Source organism: Lynx rufus, unplaced genomic scaffold (genome assembly GCF_022079265.1).
Source record: "Lynx rufus isolate CCGP_SWC_20201006 ecotype Redwood Valley unplaced genomic scaffold, mLynRuf1.p SCAF_1, whole genome shotgun sequence".
Lineage (NCBI taxonomy): Eukaryota > Metazoa > Chordata > Mammalia > Carnivora > Felidae > Lynx > Lynx rufus.
Window position 1 is genome coordinate 177,504,605 of NW_025814823.1, and position 18,707 is coordinate 177,523,311.

General features: G+C 37.7%; 1 protein-coding gene across 4 annotated transcripts in view; it reads left to right on the forward strand.

The window, feature by feature from the left end:
• The window catches only part of FBXW11 (F-box and WD repeat domain containing 11), a 122,403-nt gene that overhangs the window by 6,537 nt on the left and 97,159 nt on the right, over window positions 1–18,707 (forward strand). Inside the window, exon 2 of one of the 4 annotated variants that reach the window (XM_047091205.1) lies at window positions 2,407–2,568. The exons of 2 other annotated variants lie outside the window; for them this stretch is intronic. Coding sequence is in view for 1 of the 2 variants with exons in the window: in XM_047091220.1 (XP_046947176.1) it covers window positions 16,246–16,290 (45 nt within the window). In the remaining variant the exon portion in view is untranslated. Of the gene's footprint in view, window positions 1–2,406; window positions 2,569–16,230; window positions 16,291–18,707 lie in introns of those variants that run through there. One more of the 4 variants, XM_047091220.1, reaches the window with a different exon arrangement.

Consider the following 18,707-nt stretch of genomic DNA (forward strand, 5'->3'; position numbering starts at 1 on the left):
TCTAACCTGGAGCTTATTATTGTTTTAACAAAATTCAAAGATTGCAGAGTTCTGTGATGTCAGCAGGAAGCATTTTTAGGAAATTCCCTCTCAGGGTTAGTCAACAATGAAGAACTTCACAGAATGGAAAGCTGTGAAGTAGAAACAGTGGGACATTAACTTGTAAAATGAAGGGAAAAAAAAGTCTGTGAGTAGAGAGATTGATAAATATAATAAGTGTAATGAATATGGGAAGCCATTCTAATAGCTTGTCTCTGATTCACAGAAGAAAATTTAAGTGAGAGCTTTACTGTTGAGAAAAAGGAACTTGAGTCATTTTTAATTTTTATTTTTTTTTAAGAGTTAAATTGAGAACCCTTAACCAGTTTTGGGAACTAATAATAAAATACATTTTGGTTCTGTGAAATGATTGCTTGGGAGACTCAAAGAGAAAGGGACAGAGAACAGGAAGAACTCAGTCTTTACACTTTTGGTCTGGCTTCTATTAATCTTTGTATCTCTAGCATTAGGGCCGCCACGAATTAGGCATTCAGTAAATATTTATTTGAAGGGAAGACCAGAAAATTAACACAGTAATACAGGAAAAAGCTTGATGACTCAGGAGGTTCAGAAATGAGTCCATTAGTCAGATTGTGGTTGTGTTTTGCTATCATTGCTCAGCATTTTGGTTATAGCACCGAGTTACACTTTGAAAAGCAGAGTATATTCTTTTTAGCAGTTAGCTAGTAACTCGCTGCTTCTATCAAAATAGGGTTTTCAGTTTATTCTTAGGCTTATTCTAATATCACTTAACGGGAGAAGCTTGAACACTCATTCTTTGCTTGAGATTTTACTTAAGTGATCTCTCTTTTAAGTTGTGGGTATTAGGATACTTTCCTAAGATTGTTACGTTATGGTGAGGCTAATCATAGACTTTTTTTCAGTCACTCCTGTTGCTTTGCTTACAATGTGATAAATCAGAACATCTTCAGTGATTGCCTGTGGACTATTTATTGACAAATCTTGGAATTTTAAAATTTCTTGGTTTCAGTTGGATTTGAGATTCTTTGTCACAGGCAGTCTTTGCTGCTAAACACAAAGACCTACTTGGCAACATTATAATGTGTTTTATTATAAATATTGTGAGCCTCACAATTGCATGCCTTTGTTAAAGAAATGCTTTTTTAAGTGGTAAAATATGGAGCGTTAGCCCTTTCAGGATGGCTTAACTGGTTCAGTTGTGTTTTAGTTTGGCTAGGCTGAAATATTTACTCTTCTGTATTTTTGTGCTTCTCTATTCTGACGTTAACTCCGGACCTTTGAGAGTAAAGCTTGGTTTCTTCTGCCCCAGGAATCATGGCCTTTCTGATCCTTAGACTTGGCAGGCCACAGTGCTCTGTGGAAAGGGGATGGTCTCTACCAATTAGTAGATGTGGGACTTTGGGCAAGTTATTTTTTCTCTTTTTTTTTTTTTTTTTTTTTTTTGAGAATTAAATATGAGTAAGGAATGTAAAGGCCCTGACCCATTAGTAGCCCTAAAGGTAGGTATTCTGATTACTGCAGGAACATTTTGGCTGTAGGTTTTTAAGGAAGTAGAAAATTTATATGTAACTAACAGTCTTTTGACTGATTTTTAAAATTTTTATCTATGTTATTCCGTAGAATGGCTTTTTTCTCTCTCCCTTATAATTTGTTTGTATATTTACAGTCTGATGGAGAAGTTGGTATGGTAGTAAAAGAATGTTGATACAATGTTGACTCGGCTTATATATTTAAAGGTGTTATTTAGTAAATTGTTTATTAGTGTTTTTTAAATTATTTTCCTTAGTTTACCCAATGACTGGTCATTGTAGAGGGTTGGTCTTTGTTGAATCAGAAGTTCACTCTTAAAATTATGCCATTTGTTTTTAAAATGTCGTGTATTTCAGGTGAGGTTGAAGATTTGGGTAATGTGTAGATTTGATGTCTTATAGGTAGCAAACCAAAAGATTTCTTGTTAGGTGCCTAAATATCTTTTTTGGGAGGTATTTGAGCCTTCCTATATTATTAATTTTTTTGTAATGCTGGAGGAGCTGTCTTAGAAAATGGGTAAGGAAGTTCATCGTAGCTGAATGGTCTGGGACAATTTATGTGGATAACGGAGTAAGTTTTTAGCTGCTCTCATTGGAAATCGCTTATTTATCATGAGTAAAAATTAATATTAGGGAACGTTTCCTTCTCTACCATGTAGAATTTCTTATCCTTTTGTCGGCACAGAGGTGAAGAATGCTGCTACAGAACTTTTATACCAAATAGCTGACTCAGGGGTTGTGACTTTTCTGTGCCTCAGATCCACCACTCCGATGACCCTTCCTTCCATTTCTTGGTGGCTGTCCTTTGCCGCTGGTGCCATGGTGGGTGTACGGATTGCTTTCTGTCTTTCAACAGTTACCGAAGTGCATGTTTGGGATTTTATTGAAGAAAGCTGGATACAGTAAACGGAAAGAATCTTGGAAGCTGCTTGACTGCTGTCTTTTCTCAGACTAGTCTGAAAGGGAATACCCCCATTCATTCTGGATTGGTGGATCTGAAGTACAAAATATTTTCCAGGTAAGCAATTACCCTGTATTGTTTTGTTGTATGGACCTCAACTCACTGAAAGAAACTTAAAAAACAGAATTTCTCTACTTTTTTCCATTGGTAGAGACAGGACGGATGTTAGATGTTTAGACACAGTGTTGGTGTCTGGGGTGGATTAGTGAAGGTGCATGTGGCAGAATTGCTAGTGGACGCTTGGTTTTAGTGCGAGAAGGGCAGTTATTTTCATTGTAGGCCCAGATGGTTTATAGTTATAATCTAACAGGGAATACGGAAAACAAGGGAAATTTGGGGAATAGCTTATAAAATATGGAAAACAAATGGTAATTTCAAGGTATTCTCTCATGATTTATACCTGATACCTGGTCAGAATAGTTTTTGTAGTCACTATGTAAAGCAGTGGTGTTTCATTCTTAGGACTCTTGGAGGGTCTTCTCAGGAAGATTTACTACCTGTAGCACCTGTTTCTTGAGCATCTGCTGCGTACCAGGCACTGTTGGAGGCTCTTTACACACATTTCTGATGCAGTTGGCACATGCTTTTACCTTACCTTTTACAGATAGTGAGATGAAGCTCATAAGCATTAAGTTCAAGTTGCCCAGGGTCATAGAGCTAGTAAATGGCAAAGCCAGGCTTTAGGCTTGAGTCTTTATGCTTCCAAAGTTCTGGCTCTTTCCATGTGACTACATTTGCTGAAATTTGTACTTCAATTTCTGGATTTTCAAATTGCCCATCTGCAGGAGCAAGGTGTGGTTTTCTATGGTGGGTTTCTACTCAGAAAATACCTGACTGGTCATTGTTTGGTGTGGCATTTTAATTATATCTGGTGCTTTTTCTGCTTGATGAAGAAATTAGAAGATCTTCGGTCAGTTCGTCAAGTGAACGTACAGGTAACTTAGGGAGTATGAGAGAGGCAGTGCCTTTAAATGTCAAAACACAGTTTATACAGGGAAGTATCATTTGGTCTAGTGAACTCGAACCTGTATCTTCTCAGTTCCTCTTTAGTTTTTACTGGTTATTTAAATAGCTCAGTAGCGGGGCGCCTGGGTGGCGCAGTCGGTTAAGCGTCCGACTTCAGCCAGGTCACGATCTCACGGTCCGTGAGTTCGAGCCCCGCGTCAGGCTCTGGGCTGATGGCTCAGAGCCTGGAGCCTGTTTCGGATTCTGTGTCTCCCTCTCTCTCTGCCCCTCGCCCGTTCATGCTCTGTCTCTCTCTGTCCCAAAAATAAATAAACGTTGAAAAAAAAAAAAAAGTTTAAATAGCTCAGTAGCTTATTACATGGACTTCTTTTGACCTGTAGTTTGTCAGCCTTACAAATAAGACATTGTTGGGTAACTCTCTTAAAAACGTGCCTTTTTTTGGGTATCTAATATTCCCTACAGAATCCATTTCCTTTAATCTTAAAAAAAGAATATCTTTTTATCATAGATGGATACTCTTGCATTGTGATCCTTGTTTTAGTTTAATTCCTTTATATTTGCTAATGTTTCTCCTAAGTGAGCATTTTACACACTTGTCATCTGAAGAGCTATGAGGGTGGTGTGGTGGGAACAGTAAAAATACTAGCAGTTAACACGTACTGGACACTTACTCTGTATTGAGCACAATTATAAGCACTTCATTTGTTTTTTAATGTTTTTATCTTTTAGAGAGAGCGAGCGAGTGAGCAGGGGAGGGGCAGAGAGAGAGGGAGACAGAGAGGGAGACACAGAATCTGAAACAGGCTCCAGGCTCTGAGCTGTCAGTACAGAGCCTGATGCGGGGCTCGAACTCACGGACCATGAGATTATGACCTGAGTGGAAGTCAGACACTTAACCGACTGAGCCACCCAGCACCTCTATAAGCACTTTATGTGTATAAACTTTGTATATTTATAGTAACCCAGGGAGGTAGGTGCCAGATGAGGAAACTGAAGGATAGAATAATTAAATAATGTGTCCAAGATTACATGTCTAGTAAAAGACAAAGATGAGGTATGAATTCAGGGAGTCTGGCTTCAGAGAATGTGCTTCTAACATCTGTGCTATGCCGCCTGTAATACGAGTGTCATCCTGTGATAAAAAGAGGGGTGGAAATCCCGAGGGCTGAAACTGAAATCAGTGCAGAGGAAAAGGAAAATTGTTGTTGAATATCTACCTCTTACCTTTGGTATAGAAAACGGTCTAGATCTCGGTTCTGTGGTAGCCATCCAGTACTGTCAGGCTGTTTCCCAAGATGACTCATGGTAGGGTTTATTGGAGGTTATCTTCCAGAATAGTCTGTCCAGTAGAACTTTCTGTGATAACGAAAATGTTCACTGCCTGTGCTGTTCAGTATGGTAGTCGCTAATCACATGTGGTTATTTTGAAATGTAGCTCTGTCACTGAGGACCTGAATTTTAAATTTTATTTAATTTAAATTTACATTTAAATAACCACCAGTGCATTTTTAGAACTTACCTTAATCCTAGGTCTGGTCATTTGTTTAAACCCCTTAGAAATCTGATCTGGTCACAGGCTCAAAGCAACTCCTTATTCCAGGTCAGGGCACATTAACCAGCTATGCAAGACTGATGTATAAAACTAGAATTCCAGGGGCGCCTGGGTGGCGCAGTCGGTTAAGCGTCCGACTTCAGCCAGGTCACGATCTCACGGTCCGTGAGTTCGAGCCCCGCGTCAGGCTCTGGGCTGATGGCTCGGAGCCTGGAGCCTGTTTCCGATTCTGTGTCTCCTTCTCTCTCTGCCCCTCCCCCGTTCATGCTCTGTCTCTCTCTGTCCCAAAAATAAATAAAAAAAACGTTGAAAAAAAAATTTTAAAACTAGAATTCCAGTTTATTAACGATATGTGCATTTTGGTATGATTAATATAAACTTTTTGGATTTTTTTTATTTTTGAGAGAGGGAGGGAGAGAGAGAAGGGGGGGAGGGGCAGAGAGAGACAGACACACAGAATCCGAAGCAGGCTCCAGGCTCTGAGCTGTCAGCACAGAGATCGACACAGCGTTTGAACCCACCAACTGTGAGATTGTGACCTGAGTCGAAGTCAGACGCTTAACTGACTGAGCCACCCAGGCACCCCAATATAAACTTTTTTGATAGGTAATTTGCTTATTAGTTCCTAATTAGTATACCAGTTTAATTTTTTCGAATAAGAAACAAAAGTTAGAGGGACCCGAAGGTTCAAACCTAGTGACTGGCATATTGTATTTATGTGTGTAGACTTTACCTATCAGGTTCATACATAGTCGGGTGGCTTAGTTGGCATGAACTCAACCAGAGAAGTGAGATATTTGCTGGACAGGGACTGAGGCCACCTCGGTCCCACCCTATGTCAGGGATGGGTGGTTTTTCCCTGTGGCAGAACCTCTTTGTTTGCTTTTATTTCCCCAGTCCTTTTCTCATTAAGGCACGTGTTTTTAGACTAGTTAGTATATTCAACTTGAATGCATTCTTGACTTTATAGGTCTCGGAAGCCCTTTGTTTTCCTTCAGGTGCCTTTATCACTGCTATGATCCATTTTGTGTTCATTTTTTACTCTAAGAAAGCAGTTGGATGTTTTTGCTTCTGTGTAGCCTCTTTTTACCAAAACAGATTTATTAGCTTATTTAATTTGGTCATATAGTGTGGGGTAGAGTAAGAACATACTCATAAGAAATAAATTAGGTAGTACATTCTCTTTGCATTGTGTCATGTTATTAAAAGAGCTTGTTTTTAGCTTACTTTATCGTTACTTTGGGACTTGTTCCTTCTGCTCTTAAAGTACCAAATTTGTATTTTAGGAAGTTAACCTTTCAGGTGTGTGCAAGGTGGGTTGAAGAGACAGAAGGCACGGAGACCAGTTAGTTCACATGAACAATGGGGAAGGCAAACCGAAGCATCGACAGTGGGTGTGAGGAGGGTGGGGAGGACTTAAAAGAGATGTAGGTGATAGGATCTACAGAACTTGGGGACTAGTTAAAGGAGTAGGTGATAGGTGAGTACAGTATGAATTTTAGGTTTTTGCCTTGGGCACCAGATGGATGTTTACTGTCTTTTCCAAGATAGAGAGTACTAGAAGAGCAGACAGGAAGTGGGAGTGGGGGAGGGAGAAAGAATGAGTTCCAATTTATAAGGAATTTGAGTTGCCTATCAGTGAATCCTCCAAGAAAAGTGTCTAGTGGGAATATGAACATCAGAGAGAGCAGGGAGAGAGAGAATGGGTTGGAAATTTTTATTTTGTTTCAGTGGTAGCTCACTTTACTCAGAGTTCTGTTTCTCAGAGTGTAGATCTAGAAATCTACATTATCAGTGTATGGGAATGTTAACATAAAGGAATGGGCTATAACTCAGTTCAAATGACCTTGATACTGATCAAGAGGTATTACCACTCTCCTTTTTTTCTGAACCTGAGTATTCAGATTTAGATGCAAAGGAGTTTGCAAATTAAGTTCCATGCATCTGGTGACAAAAATAAGGGGGAAATAGCCTAAACAGTGAAGGTTCTGGATCAAGTGTGACATGGGGAATGAAAATTTGCTCTTCTCTCAGCCTGTCTCAATTCCTGAATGCTTCTCATCTAGCTGTGTGATGAGTGTGATTATGGTTTTTTAACGACACATTTTTAACATCACAGCATGAGGTCTAAGGACAAGCTAGCTGTTTTGTTGAAGAAAAGGTGAACTATTCAAGTGGAGTGAAAATTAGCTGTGTTGGAATTACTGAGATGGTGTATCAGTCTAGTGGGCATATATTTAAGGGATTTGTTAGGCAAATGTTTACTCTATGTTGTTTTCACCTTACTCACTAATTCCCAGGTGAGCTGTAGCTCCATGATTTTGGTAACAAAAACATGGAGATTGGAAGAGTTCATTATAGCTACAGTGAATCAGTACTTACCAAAAAGATTTTTTGAATACATTATATATGTCTATGCTACAAAATTGATTGATAAGGTACAAAAAGGAGTGGACAGTTAAAAAAAAGTCTGCAACTTTTTTCCCTCTGGCTCCAGCTATTCAACCATATTTTTGCATAGGTTTCATATACGTGTGTGTGCTGTACATAATTCTTCTGAATCTTGAATTTTTTTAATATAAAACATGACACGGTCATTTTTCATATCAGTTCCCGAAGAGCTCTCAAATATTTTGAAGAGATAATTTAGAAGATGCATACTCATTTATTGTAGGTGCTATAATTTGTGAAACCAGTCTGGACTGATATACATATAGATTATTTCCAGTCTTTTGCTATTACACCTAATGCTGTAAAGAATAATTTAGTGTGGGGGCGCCTGGGTGGCTGAGTCGGTTAAGCGGCCGACTTTGACTCAGGTCATGATCTCACGGTCCGTGATTGAGCCCCATGTCAGGCTCTGTGCTGACAGCTCGGAGCCTGGAGCCTGCTTCCGATTCTGTGTCTCCCTCTCTCTCTGGCCCTCCCCTGTTTGCGCTCTCTGTCTTTCAAAAATGAATAAATGTTTAAAAAAAAAAAAAGAATAATTTAGTGTGTATGTCATTTCATGTATGGAGAAGTAGATCTTCAGGACAGATTCCTAGGAGTAAGCATCACTAGATACACACTTTTAAAAATCCCATAGACATTGCCACATTGCCCTCCAGTTATACTGCAACAGTACATACTCTCACAGGTTTTGCTTGAGAATATTCTTTTTTCCTGACACTCTTAATGGTGTTATGTGGATTTCAAGCTGATTACTTTTTAAACTGTTCTTCTCTTTTTCCCTCCCATAACTTTTTATTATGAAAAATTTCATATATATATATGGGGAAAAAAACAATACAACAAACACCTGTATAGTCTTAACACCTAGACTCAACAGTTGTTAACATTTTGCCGTATTTGGATCATTTCTCTGCTCTCTGCCTCAGCCCCCCCCTTTCCTCTCCTTATCCCCTCTTCCCTCCCCTTATCTCCCTCTCATCCTTTCTCCTTCTCTGTCTCTCACCTTCTCCTGTCCTCCCCCAAAATACGTATCCTTTGTAGTGGTTAAAAATTTGACAGTGAGTTGCAAACATGATATTTCATTCTCTAAACATTCCAGCACCTGTCTCCTCTAAGAGTAAGAATAGTCTCTTTCTCTAAAACCACATAAGCACACAGCCATGTACAAGGTATATATCTATCTCTCTATATATAATCTATATATATATGTAACCACACATTATAATAGTCATATATTTCATACATTTATAAAACCACAATACTATTTTTATGTCTAAGAAAATGAAAATAACTCCATAATGTAATATCAAATATTCAGTTAGGTTTTCCTAATTGTCCCAAGAATGTCTTTTCTGGCATGTCCCCCCCCCCCTTTTTGTTTTAATGCCAAGACACCCTTTGTATTTGATTGTTCTATCTCTTTAATTTCTTTTCATTTAGAACATTCCCTCTACCTTTTCCCCTCCTCTCCCGGCATTGTTTTTGAAGAGTTCAGCTCAGTTGTCTTGTAGGATGTGCAACATTCTTCATTTGTTTATTTCCTTATGGTATCATTTAACTGGTTTCTGTAGGTACTATGTTTCCTGTAAACTGGAAGTTAGGTGAGAGGCTTGATTGCAACCAGGTTAAACATTTTGACAGGAATGTTTCATCATAGGTGAAGTGTACTTTGCATTGAGTCATGTTGGGAGGCACTTGATGACAGGTTATCCCATTATGAGCTATGCTAAATTTGATCCCTTGGCTGAGGTGGCAATAGCCAGATCTCTCCTTTTTAAAGGTACAATTTTATCCTCTGCTATTAGAAAGGAATTTATGGGACAGTATTTTGGCACCTTGTAAATACCCTGTTCTGTTACAACATTTCACCCAGTGGTTTCAGCAGCCTGATCCTAGAATCAGTTGTTATAATGAGAGTTACAAAATTGTGGTTTTCTATCATTCTGTCTACATTAATTAGCTGTCATTCACAGAGGCCATCCCTGTTTCTTCTCCTTTCTTTTGTGTAGCATCGTACTCTCATGGACTTTTTATTTAGTGTGTTAACAATCAGAGTCTTTATTGGTGCTCAAATTGTCCCAGATTGGCTAATGAGAGCCCCTTCAAGGTAGTTTCTGCTTCTTTTTAATATGATCCTATCAGTCTTTGTTTCTTGACTTTTTATTTTCCCTGCATTTCAGACACCAGCCATTTCTCCAAGAAGCTCTGATTCCTTTTAGTGGGGAATGGTATTTAGAAGCCCAAACCATTGTTGTTGGGTCGTGTCATTGCTTCTAGACCTTTTCAACAGAGCTAAAGAGTATATTTAAAAAGAACCAGGAGATCATGTTCTGATTCAGATTTAATATTAACAGGGATGTTTTTCTAAACCCGTTAGCCTTTTGATTTTTCAGCATTGTAAGGGACCATATTGATGTGTAATGGCCATCAAGTTGAAATACAAATTGTTATGGAAATAGGCAGATAAATAACTTCATTCATTATTCCGCATGTACTCACCTGTTTGATTATTTGGGGAATACAGAACAGAAACAGATATGTACCTTGCTTCCAGAAGCTTGCAGTCTTTAGCATAAGAAAGTATAGTATAGGGTGAAGACTGGTAGGGATTGTGAGAGGTAGACACACAGTGTTTTACAGTTACTCTTTGAGGCCTGAGTGGAAATTAGATGTGATTGTGGGTGTATTGGGGCAGGGGATGGCTTTCATAGCAAAGATAAACAAATGAACGATGGCTGGCAGGCAGTGGTGTGTATTGCCTGTAGGGCGGGACAAGTAAGTAGTTCTGTGAATGTTGGAGTATAACTTGGGTGGTAGGATTGAGGGCAGATAAATTTGTAAAGATAGATTGTAACCAAATCTTGGACTTTATCCTTTAGGCTATATGTTACAAACTAGTAGCCTGTGGATTGAGCTCCACAGATTTACTTGGTCTGCATAGATTTAAAAAATTGAGACATTCCTTGTCAACACTGATTTCTGGTTTTGTCTGAAAATTCGAGCTGGGGAGTGGCTGCTTTTTAGAGTCAGGGCTTGTGCTTTCCTGGTTCCTGTGTCCCCTGTAAGTTTGTCTTCATCTATTTGGCCCTTACAAACTTCTGATCTTGTGATCCTGCAGGATTGGAGGAGGGGTGTGAGGGTGGTGGATGTGATTTGAGAGGAGAGGTGACTGAAAGCTTGAGCAAGACCTGTGCTTTAGAAAGATCACAGTCGGTTTGGAGGATGTTTTGGAGGAGCGAGACAAATACGTAGACTATTGGAATATTCCAGGGAAATACAAGATAGTAACAGATGGTGCAAAGGGGATAAGATGAAACATTTTTAAATGTAGAATGGTTAGATTGTATTGATAGATGAGAGTATGTGTGTGTATATTGACGAGAATGTAAATCAAGCTCTATTAAAACATGATGTCCTGTTTTTAAAAAGCTTTGCATTCATAAATTGATTTCTGGAAGTTAACCACATGTTTTCATTATCTATTGGTTAATTTTGGAAGATAGTAGTAATAGTTCCATGCATTGTTGTCACTGTGTAAAGTTTAGTTTTGTAATAGGCCAATAGCATCTTTCATCAAAAAATCTAACTCTGACCCAGCTTTATCTGAAAGTTGTGGATGAAGTGAATATTTATGATCTTATCATTTTCCTTATAATTATGGAGCTAAATATTCAGACAAAAATATTAATAATGCTATATACTTATTTTTAAAGAGCTGCCTGCTTGTAATTCATTTTCCCCACAGTGTCTCTCAGAAGTTAATCCAAAGGATAATGAGTTGACATGGAACTGTCTGGTACACTTAAAATCACACGGGTATTAAAACCATGTATGTGGTTACGTATTTTGGGCATCTTCCCTGTCTGGTTGGGGCATGACTTGATCCAGTTCCATTGTCAATGCCATTATTCCAGGTATTTAATAGCATCACCAGCTTAGGCAGTCTGAGGGAGATAGACATGCAGAGCATGTAAGTGACAAGACTGGGAGTGAGAGTGACTCACAGTGACAGAATCCATACCAGGATTCTGTGTCATAAGCTTTGGCTTCAAGGGGTGAACAAAGATTGGTTTAAAGGGCATTTGAAAATACATTTTTGTTATAACTTACATATAGTATAGAACACAAATCAGCTGAAAAAAACCCCACAAGTCAGCTGAATGAATTTTTGCATATGTATATACAGCACACTGTGTAATCACTACCCAAATCAAGATATAGAATATTTCCAGAGCCTCTTGAGGGCTTCCTCATGTTTATACCTCACCCAGTCCAGACCTCCCAAAGGTCTGTTCTGGTCTTCTTCACTGTAAGCTAGTCATGGCTGATTTTGGATTTTATACAAATGGAATCATACAGTTTATAGTCTCGTGTTTTTTTTCCCCTGCTTGTTACTATGTGAAATTCACCCATTTTGTTGTAACAGGTTCCCCCCGCCCTGCCCCGTGCATTATTCCATAGTATATATAGTCCATGGTTTGTTTATTTTATTGTTGATGAATTAGTTGGATTGTTTCCAAAATTTGGCTGCTATTGTGAATAGCACTCGTAAGGTGGACATAAGCACTTGGTTCTTTCGGTTATAAAAAACCTAGAGTGGAATTACTGGGTCATAGGATAGGCATATCTTCATATGTAGATACTGCTAAATGGCTTTTCAAGTGCTTGTGCCGATTTACACCCCCACCTCTAATGTGGGGAGTTCCAGTCATCGCTCGGTTTTGCTAGTCCTTTTAATTTTAGCTATTCGGATGAATGTGTAGTGGTATCTATGACTATAAGCTATTGAGGTATAGTTTACATGCAGTAAAATGCACTCATTTTAAGTGTACTCTTTGAGTTTTTAGAGCTATATATGCTCATGACCACTACTGTGATCAAGATGTAGAACATTTCTACCCCCTTCCCATCAAAAAAAACCCCAAACTTCTCTCACTCCCTTTGCAGTTCCCTCACACCTGTCCTTGGCCTCAAGTAGCCTACTTTCTATAACTGTAAATTAGTTGTGCCTGTTTTAGGTGGACGTGTATAGCCTGTGTAGCATGCATATACTGCAGGTACTCTTGTCTTTAGCTTATTTTGCCCAGTGTAATATTTTTGAGATTCATTCCTGTGGAGTTAGTTTTTCATTCCTTTTCTTTGCTTAGCACTGTTACATTACACAAGTATACAACAGTTTTGTTTATCTGTGCTCCTGCTGAAGAATATTTGGGTTGTTTCCAGTGTTTGTTGTGAATAAAGCTTGTGTGAACATTTGTGTTCCAGTTTTTGTTGGGACATTTCTCTTGGGTATACCTAGGAGTGGAATTGCTGGGAAGTGTAGATGTATGTTTAGCTTTTCCCAAAATCGTTGTACATCCTTACGGTTTTCCCTACAATATATGAGAGTTCCAGTTGCTCTACAGCCTTAGCAGCACTTGGCATTGTCAGACGATTTTAGCCATTCTGACACATGTGAAGTAGTATCTCCTTGTGGTTATAATTTACATTTCTTAAGGACTAATGATGTTGAGCATTTTTACATGTGCCTGTTGGCCATTTAGATATCCTCTCTAGAGAAGCGCTTTTTCAAATCCTTTGACCCTTTTAAAAAATGGAGTTACCTCTTTCTTATTGATTTGTGGGAATTCTTCACAGTAGCCAGGAAACAAAATTCTTTGTCAGATACACATATTGCAGCCATCTCTTCTGTGGCTTGCTTTTTCAGTGTCTTAATGTTGTCTTTTGATGGACAGAAGAAAAGTCTTAATACTTAGAAAATCTAATTACTCAAGTTTTTTTGTTGTTACTGGGTTTTGTGTCCTGTTTAAGAAACTTTGCCTACAGTCTTAAAAATATTCTAGCACCTTCATGGTTTTACTATATTAAAATAACTTTTTTTTATGGTTGAGCTAGGAATCAAGATTCATTTTTTCCCCCATATGGTTATCCAGTTAGCTCAGTGCCATTATTTACACATACATTAAAAAACTATTGAAAAACTGTTGAAGAACACAAGAACATATGAACATAAGAAGATTTTGTTTTTACAGAATTAACCATCTTTACAATAGAACAGTTAAAAATAATGTAAAATAAGAAACAAAAAGAAAAAATTCCTGATAACTGTTAACATTTAGTATTTACCTTCCTTCGTGTACATACTTTTTCTTTTATGTACATTTCGTATGTTTTTCACATGTAAAATTGTTTTTGCAAACTGCTTTTAAAATTCAGCAATACTTGTGGCATCTTTCTGAGCCATTTTATATTTCTTTATAATATTTTGAAGGTGTGCCTTATGTGTATGAATGTGGAAATAGCTAACTAGTTAAACTCTAACTTTGTTAGACATTTAAATTATTTCTAATTTATAACAACTTAAAGCTGGCTTGTTCCTTCTTATAATCTAATTTTTGAATACATCCATGAGTATTATCTTGAGTATTAATTTCTAAGAGGTGGAATTGATGGGTCAAATACACATTTTTAAGAACGTGGTTATTTTGTATGGCCAAAAGTTTTATCCATTTTCTATTACTTATATGGACATTAATATTCTTTATATTTTCTCTATAAAATTGCTGTTTTCTCCACGTTTATGCCATTTTCGAGTGTTAGTAATTAAAAAATAATACCAATTTGGTTAAAGAATTAAGTGATTTCTGTAAGTACTAGTGTTATTGGGTATGTTATGATGCTTGTCACTATTTATGTTTCTTTTGTGAAGAAAGGGAAATGTGTAGAATAGCTGTAGTTGTACTCTTGTTGATTTAAATCCAGGTGCCTTGGGGAATTTGGCGGAAGGAAGTCACCAGGGTAGGGAACTTCTGAGTTTGTTGTGGCTGGGACAGTGTTGCCTTTTTGTGATCAAAATGGCCATTTTTGGTAGAAGCCAGCTGCAGAAATATTTGCTTTACTCAGTGACCTGTCTGTGGCGAGCTTAAGCTGGTCCCTGCTCTGGCCAGACCCTGGCTTCAGATGCTCTTTGTGAAGCTCTTTGGGATCACTCACTGCCTCAACGACACTCCTTCCTACTAGCCTGCTTTGAGCTAGGAGGCGAGGTTCTGCTGGGAATTTCATGTACTTTTTAGGTAGGCTTCTGTTTAGTTACATTCAGTGAACCCTACTTCCACTCCTGGTTTTTTGTTTTTTTTTTTTTTTTTGTATTTTATAGAAATTTCTTGAAATGTTTTATATATGTGCAGGGCATCCTAGCCAGGTTTCCAGTGCCAATGTAGACTCTTTTATTTTGACATTGCTTTGATGATTTCAGTTGCACCAATCAGAAATCCCAACCTTGACACCTCTGTTTCCCTCCTAAGTCTTGTCTGGTTTTGTTCTTTTTCATTCTAGCTTTCTGTACTTAGTTACAGTGATTCCCCCACCCCTTTCTCTAGTGTCTTGACCCAACAAGTTCTTTATTGGGGAAACTTCACCCTTTCCTCCTTTCTTGCATAATTAACCTCTGCGTGTCCTTTAGAGCTGATTTCAAGCATCAGTTCTTTAGGGGTTGTGTCTGGGCCACCTAGGTACCCCTACAGGTTGGATTCCCTTGTCACATTCTTAGCACTCACTTCTTTTCCTTCGCTGCTGTTAACATAATTGTACTTGATAAATGTATTGCACAATCCCCCACTAGACAGCTCCTTTGTTAGAAAGTACTCTTCATGGGGACAAGGATCATGTCTGTCATGCCACATTCAGCTCATAGAATATTTCCAGCATACAGTGCATACCCTATAGCTGCCCAGTTGAATGAGGGAATAAATTTGGGAGGGCAAATGAGAATTACCACGTTGTATCAGAAGTTTATATTCACTTTAAAAATGAATGTATTTGTTCCTTACATGCTTGGTGTTTCCAGTTTCAGTATCATCTCTTAATTTTAAATGACTTGATCCTGAAGATTAAACCGTCGGCATTAGAAACTCCTTTCGGGTCAAAAAGCATCCCTTCTTTCCCTCTGCCTCTAAACCAGATTTCTAAATCTGTCATTGACTTCTAATCTGTCCAGATTATTTTGCTAATACTTAAGCTGTCATTCTGAAGGATTTGTCAACTGTTGTAACTGCTGATTCTTTCCTCCTCCCCTTTCCGTGTGTGTGTGTTTGTGTGTGTGTGTGTGTGTGTCTGTCTGTCTGTCTAATAGGATCACTATTCCTGGGAGTTGGTTCCTTAGGTCAAGTAAATTGGGTAAATTCCTCATATAATCTCCTCTTGGAAATTCACTTAATAGTGGTCATTTTAATAATTTGTTTCCCAACATTTCCCAAACTTTCTGACCACAGAATGCTTTTCCTCTATTGTGGTTTAAAACCGATGCAATCTAAGAGCTATTCTTGACTGTCATTTTTGTCATTTCATCCCAACCTTGTATTCAAGAGTTCTCTATCTTCTTGTCAAAGTAATGAGGGAGGGAGCTAGCACTTGTTAAATGCCAGATTTACATCTGTTATTCCTTTTAACCTTCTATAACTTTGAGTGAAAGATAGGCTTATTTTCTACATTTTAGCATGTGAGGAAACTGAGACTGGAGAGGAGAGGTTTTTTGTTTTTTGTTTTTGTTTTTTGCTGAAGGCCACATAATGGGTTTTATCTATATCTGTTTATCTGCGGTGTCTACAAAGCATTGTGTTCTTTCCCTTGTGTAGAGAAAAACACTCTTCTGCTGATTTGAGAAACTGCACCTCCAGCTATCACTTAAGTTCGTTTGAGGAGTGTTAGCCTGAGGAGCCGCAGGGCCTCTAGGCTCTTGGTGGGCAGCAGCATTGGTGCTTGAAGAGATGGAGAAGAGAAGGCTGAGAAAAGCCTGGACTCCTCCTGCCTTTGTAAGCCCTCATGCTTTCTTCTCTCCCTCATTCCTTGCTTACCTCATTCTCTTCAGTTCCAGGCTTTCCTACTGTATGGGACTTCTTCGTTGGAATTTTAGGTTGGCTTTTATCAGTAACACAGGAGCTAATATTTATTGGGTGCCTGCTTTGGATGTAGCAGGCTGTCCTCTCTAGCCCTCTAAATAGCCGACTCACTTAAAAGTCACATAGTGTTGAACCTGGGATCTAAACCCACCTCTGTTTTTGTGTTTTTGGTTTTTTTTTTTAGCCTCAGTAAATTTTTTCATAGGGAAAACCTACCTAAGCAATTAAAATCTATGAAATCATGGGTTTGATGTGCTAGTTATTTTTTATAATATATATTGAAGTATATGGCTATTAAACATTAAAACATCATTTACGTACCACTGAAAATCACCTTGAATATTAAACCTTGGGAAATGTTCCTGTAATCCACCCTTTTAACTTTTTCTCTTTATCTGTTTATTCATGAATACTTCAGTATGTATCTGTAAAAGAGGAGGACTTTAAAAACAAAGCAAAAGATTGTTAAAAACACACACAGAGCACACAATTCCATTATTATACCTAAAACATTACCAGTATTCCTTGCTATCAAATAGTCTGTTTATATTTGCCTGCTTGTCTCAGAAATAATTTTAGAATTAATAAACTTAATTTTTAGAATAATTTTAGATTTACAGAAAAATTGAGCAGACAGTACAGAATTTCATGTATTTTCCCTCCCCTTGCAGTTTTCCCCACTATTAACATCTTACATCAGTGTGGTACACTTGTTAAAATTAAGGAACTAATATCGATGTTTTATTATTAACTACAGTCCATAGTTTATGCAAGTATCCTTAGCTTTTTTTTTTTTTTTTTTTTTTTTTAACCTCACGTCCTTTTTTTGCTCCAGGATCCCATCCAGGATGCTATCTTAACATTCAGTGGTCATGTGTCCTCAGGCTCTTCTTGGCTGTGTCAATTTCTCAGACTTTGTTCTTGATGATGTTGACAGTTCTGAGGAATTTTGGTCAGGTATATTGTATTGCCCTCTATTATCTTGTTTTTCTCATAAATGGTTTTTTAATAATTGTTTTTTTTCAGTTTAGGGGCCAGACTTGGTTCACACCTTGCATATAGTTAATAGCCTCTTAAATCTTTTTAATCTATAAAAATTGCCTCTCCCGTTTTTTTTTCTTGTCGTGTATTTATTGAAGAACTGGGTTGGTCATTTGTTGTGTGTAACTTTACAAATTCTGGATTTTGCTGATTATGTCCTCTTTAGGTCTACATATTCTCTTCTTGGTATTTCTTGCAAATTGGTAGTTAAATCCAGAGGTTTGTTGGATTCAGGTTCAGTGTATTCTGTATTCGTTAAAAAACAAAACACAACGTAACCCGTGCTTGCTCTCCTGTGCCATGGTGCTTTCTTATTTTTGTGATATTCTCTGTTCTTTCCAAGTAGCTGAGTTTTGAAGAAACCTAGGACTCTCATGCATGTACGTTTTTCTGATTTAAAAATTGTATAATTAAAAAAAAATGCATCATTTATTGATGGTAGGTAGTGCAGCAGTATGGTGGGAGGCATGTCTACATGTAGTTGTCAATTTTGCCAAGGACGATGATGACACAATTTATGGTATTGACCATCAGTATTAGAGTATTATTCCTGTAGGTTTTTATTTTTAACCTTCTCCTTTTCCCAATTCAGATATGTAATGACTTTTGCTACTGTTAGTATATACTTAAACTTTATTAAAAAAAAAGAATTTGAATGATTACAGTGACACATACAGTGTAGGAACATAAAAACAAAATAAGTGGGAAAATGAAGATGAAAGGAAAAATAAATGTAGGAAAATAAGATGAAGGAAGGAGTAAAGTAATGTAAAAATGCACAGAATAAGATCAATTGTCATAGGAGGGGCACAGATTAGGCTCTGCTTGTCGATAGTGTTCTTTGTAGCAGTTTGCAGGAATTTTGTATTTTTAGATGACAAATATATTACTTTCCCCAGGGCTATTTATTTATTTGGTGTTTGTACTCAGTAATGCCAGTCTCATTGCTTATTTGGAATGAAGTGCCTGCTAAGATGTGGGTCAGGTTTCTCAGTGTTTGGTTTCAGAGCTCATTAGAAAATCAGGACTCATTTTTTTCTGTTGTGCCTTCTTTGTACAGTTTTCTTACAGTTTTGATTCGTTTATCCTGTTATATAGGTTTTTTGTTCTCTAGTCTCTGTCGTAGAACACAAATGAGATATTCTTGGGACATTTAGTTTTGAAAACCTTTGTTTATTAGAATAAAGTGTGACTTCATAGGAAAGAAAATAAGAATTTCAGAATGTTTCACCAGCAGATGGTGTCTTTATAACTTTGGCCATATCAAATGTCTTTTTTGAGTTTTGCCT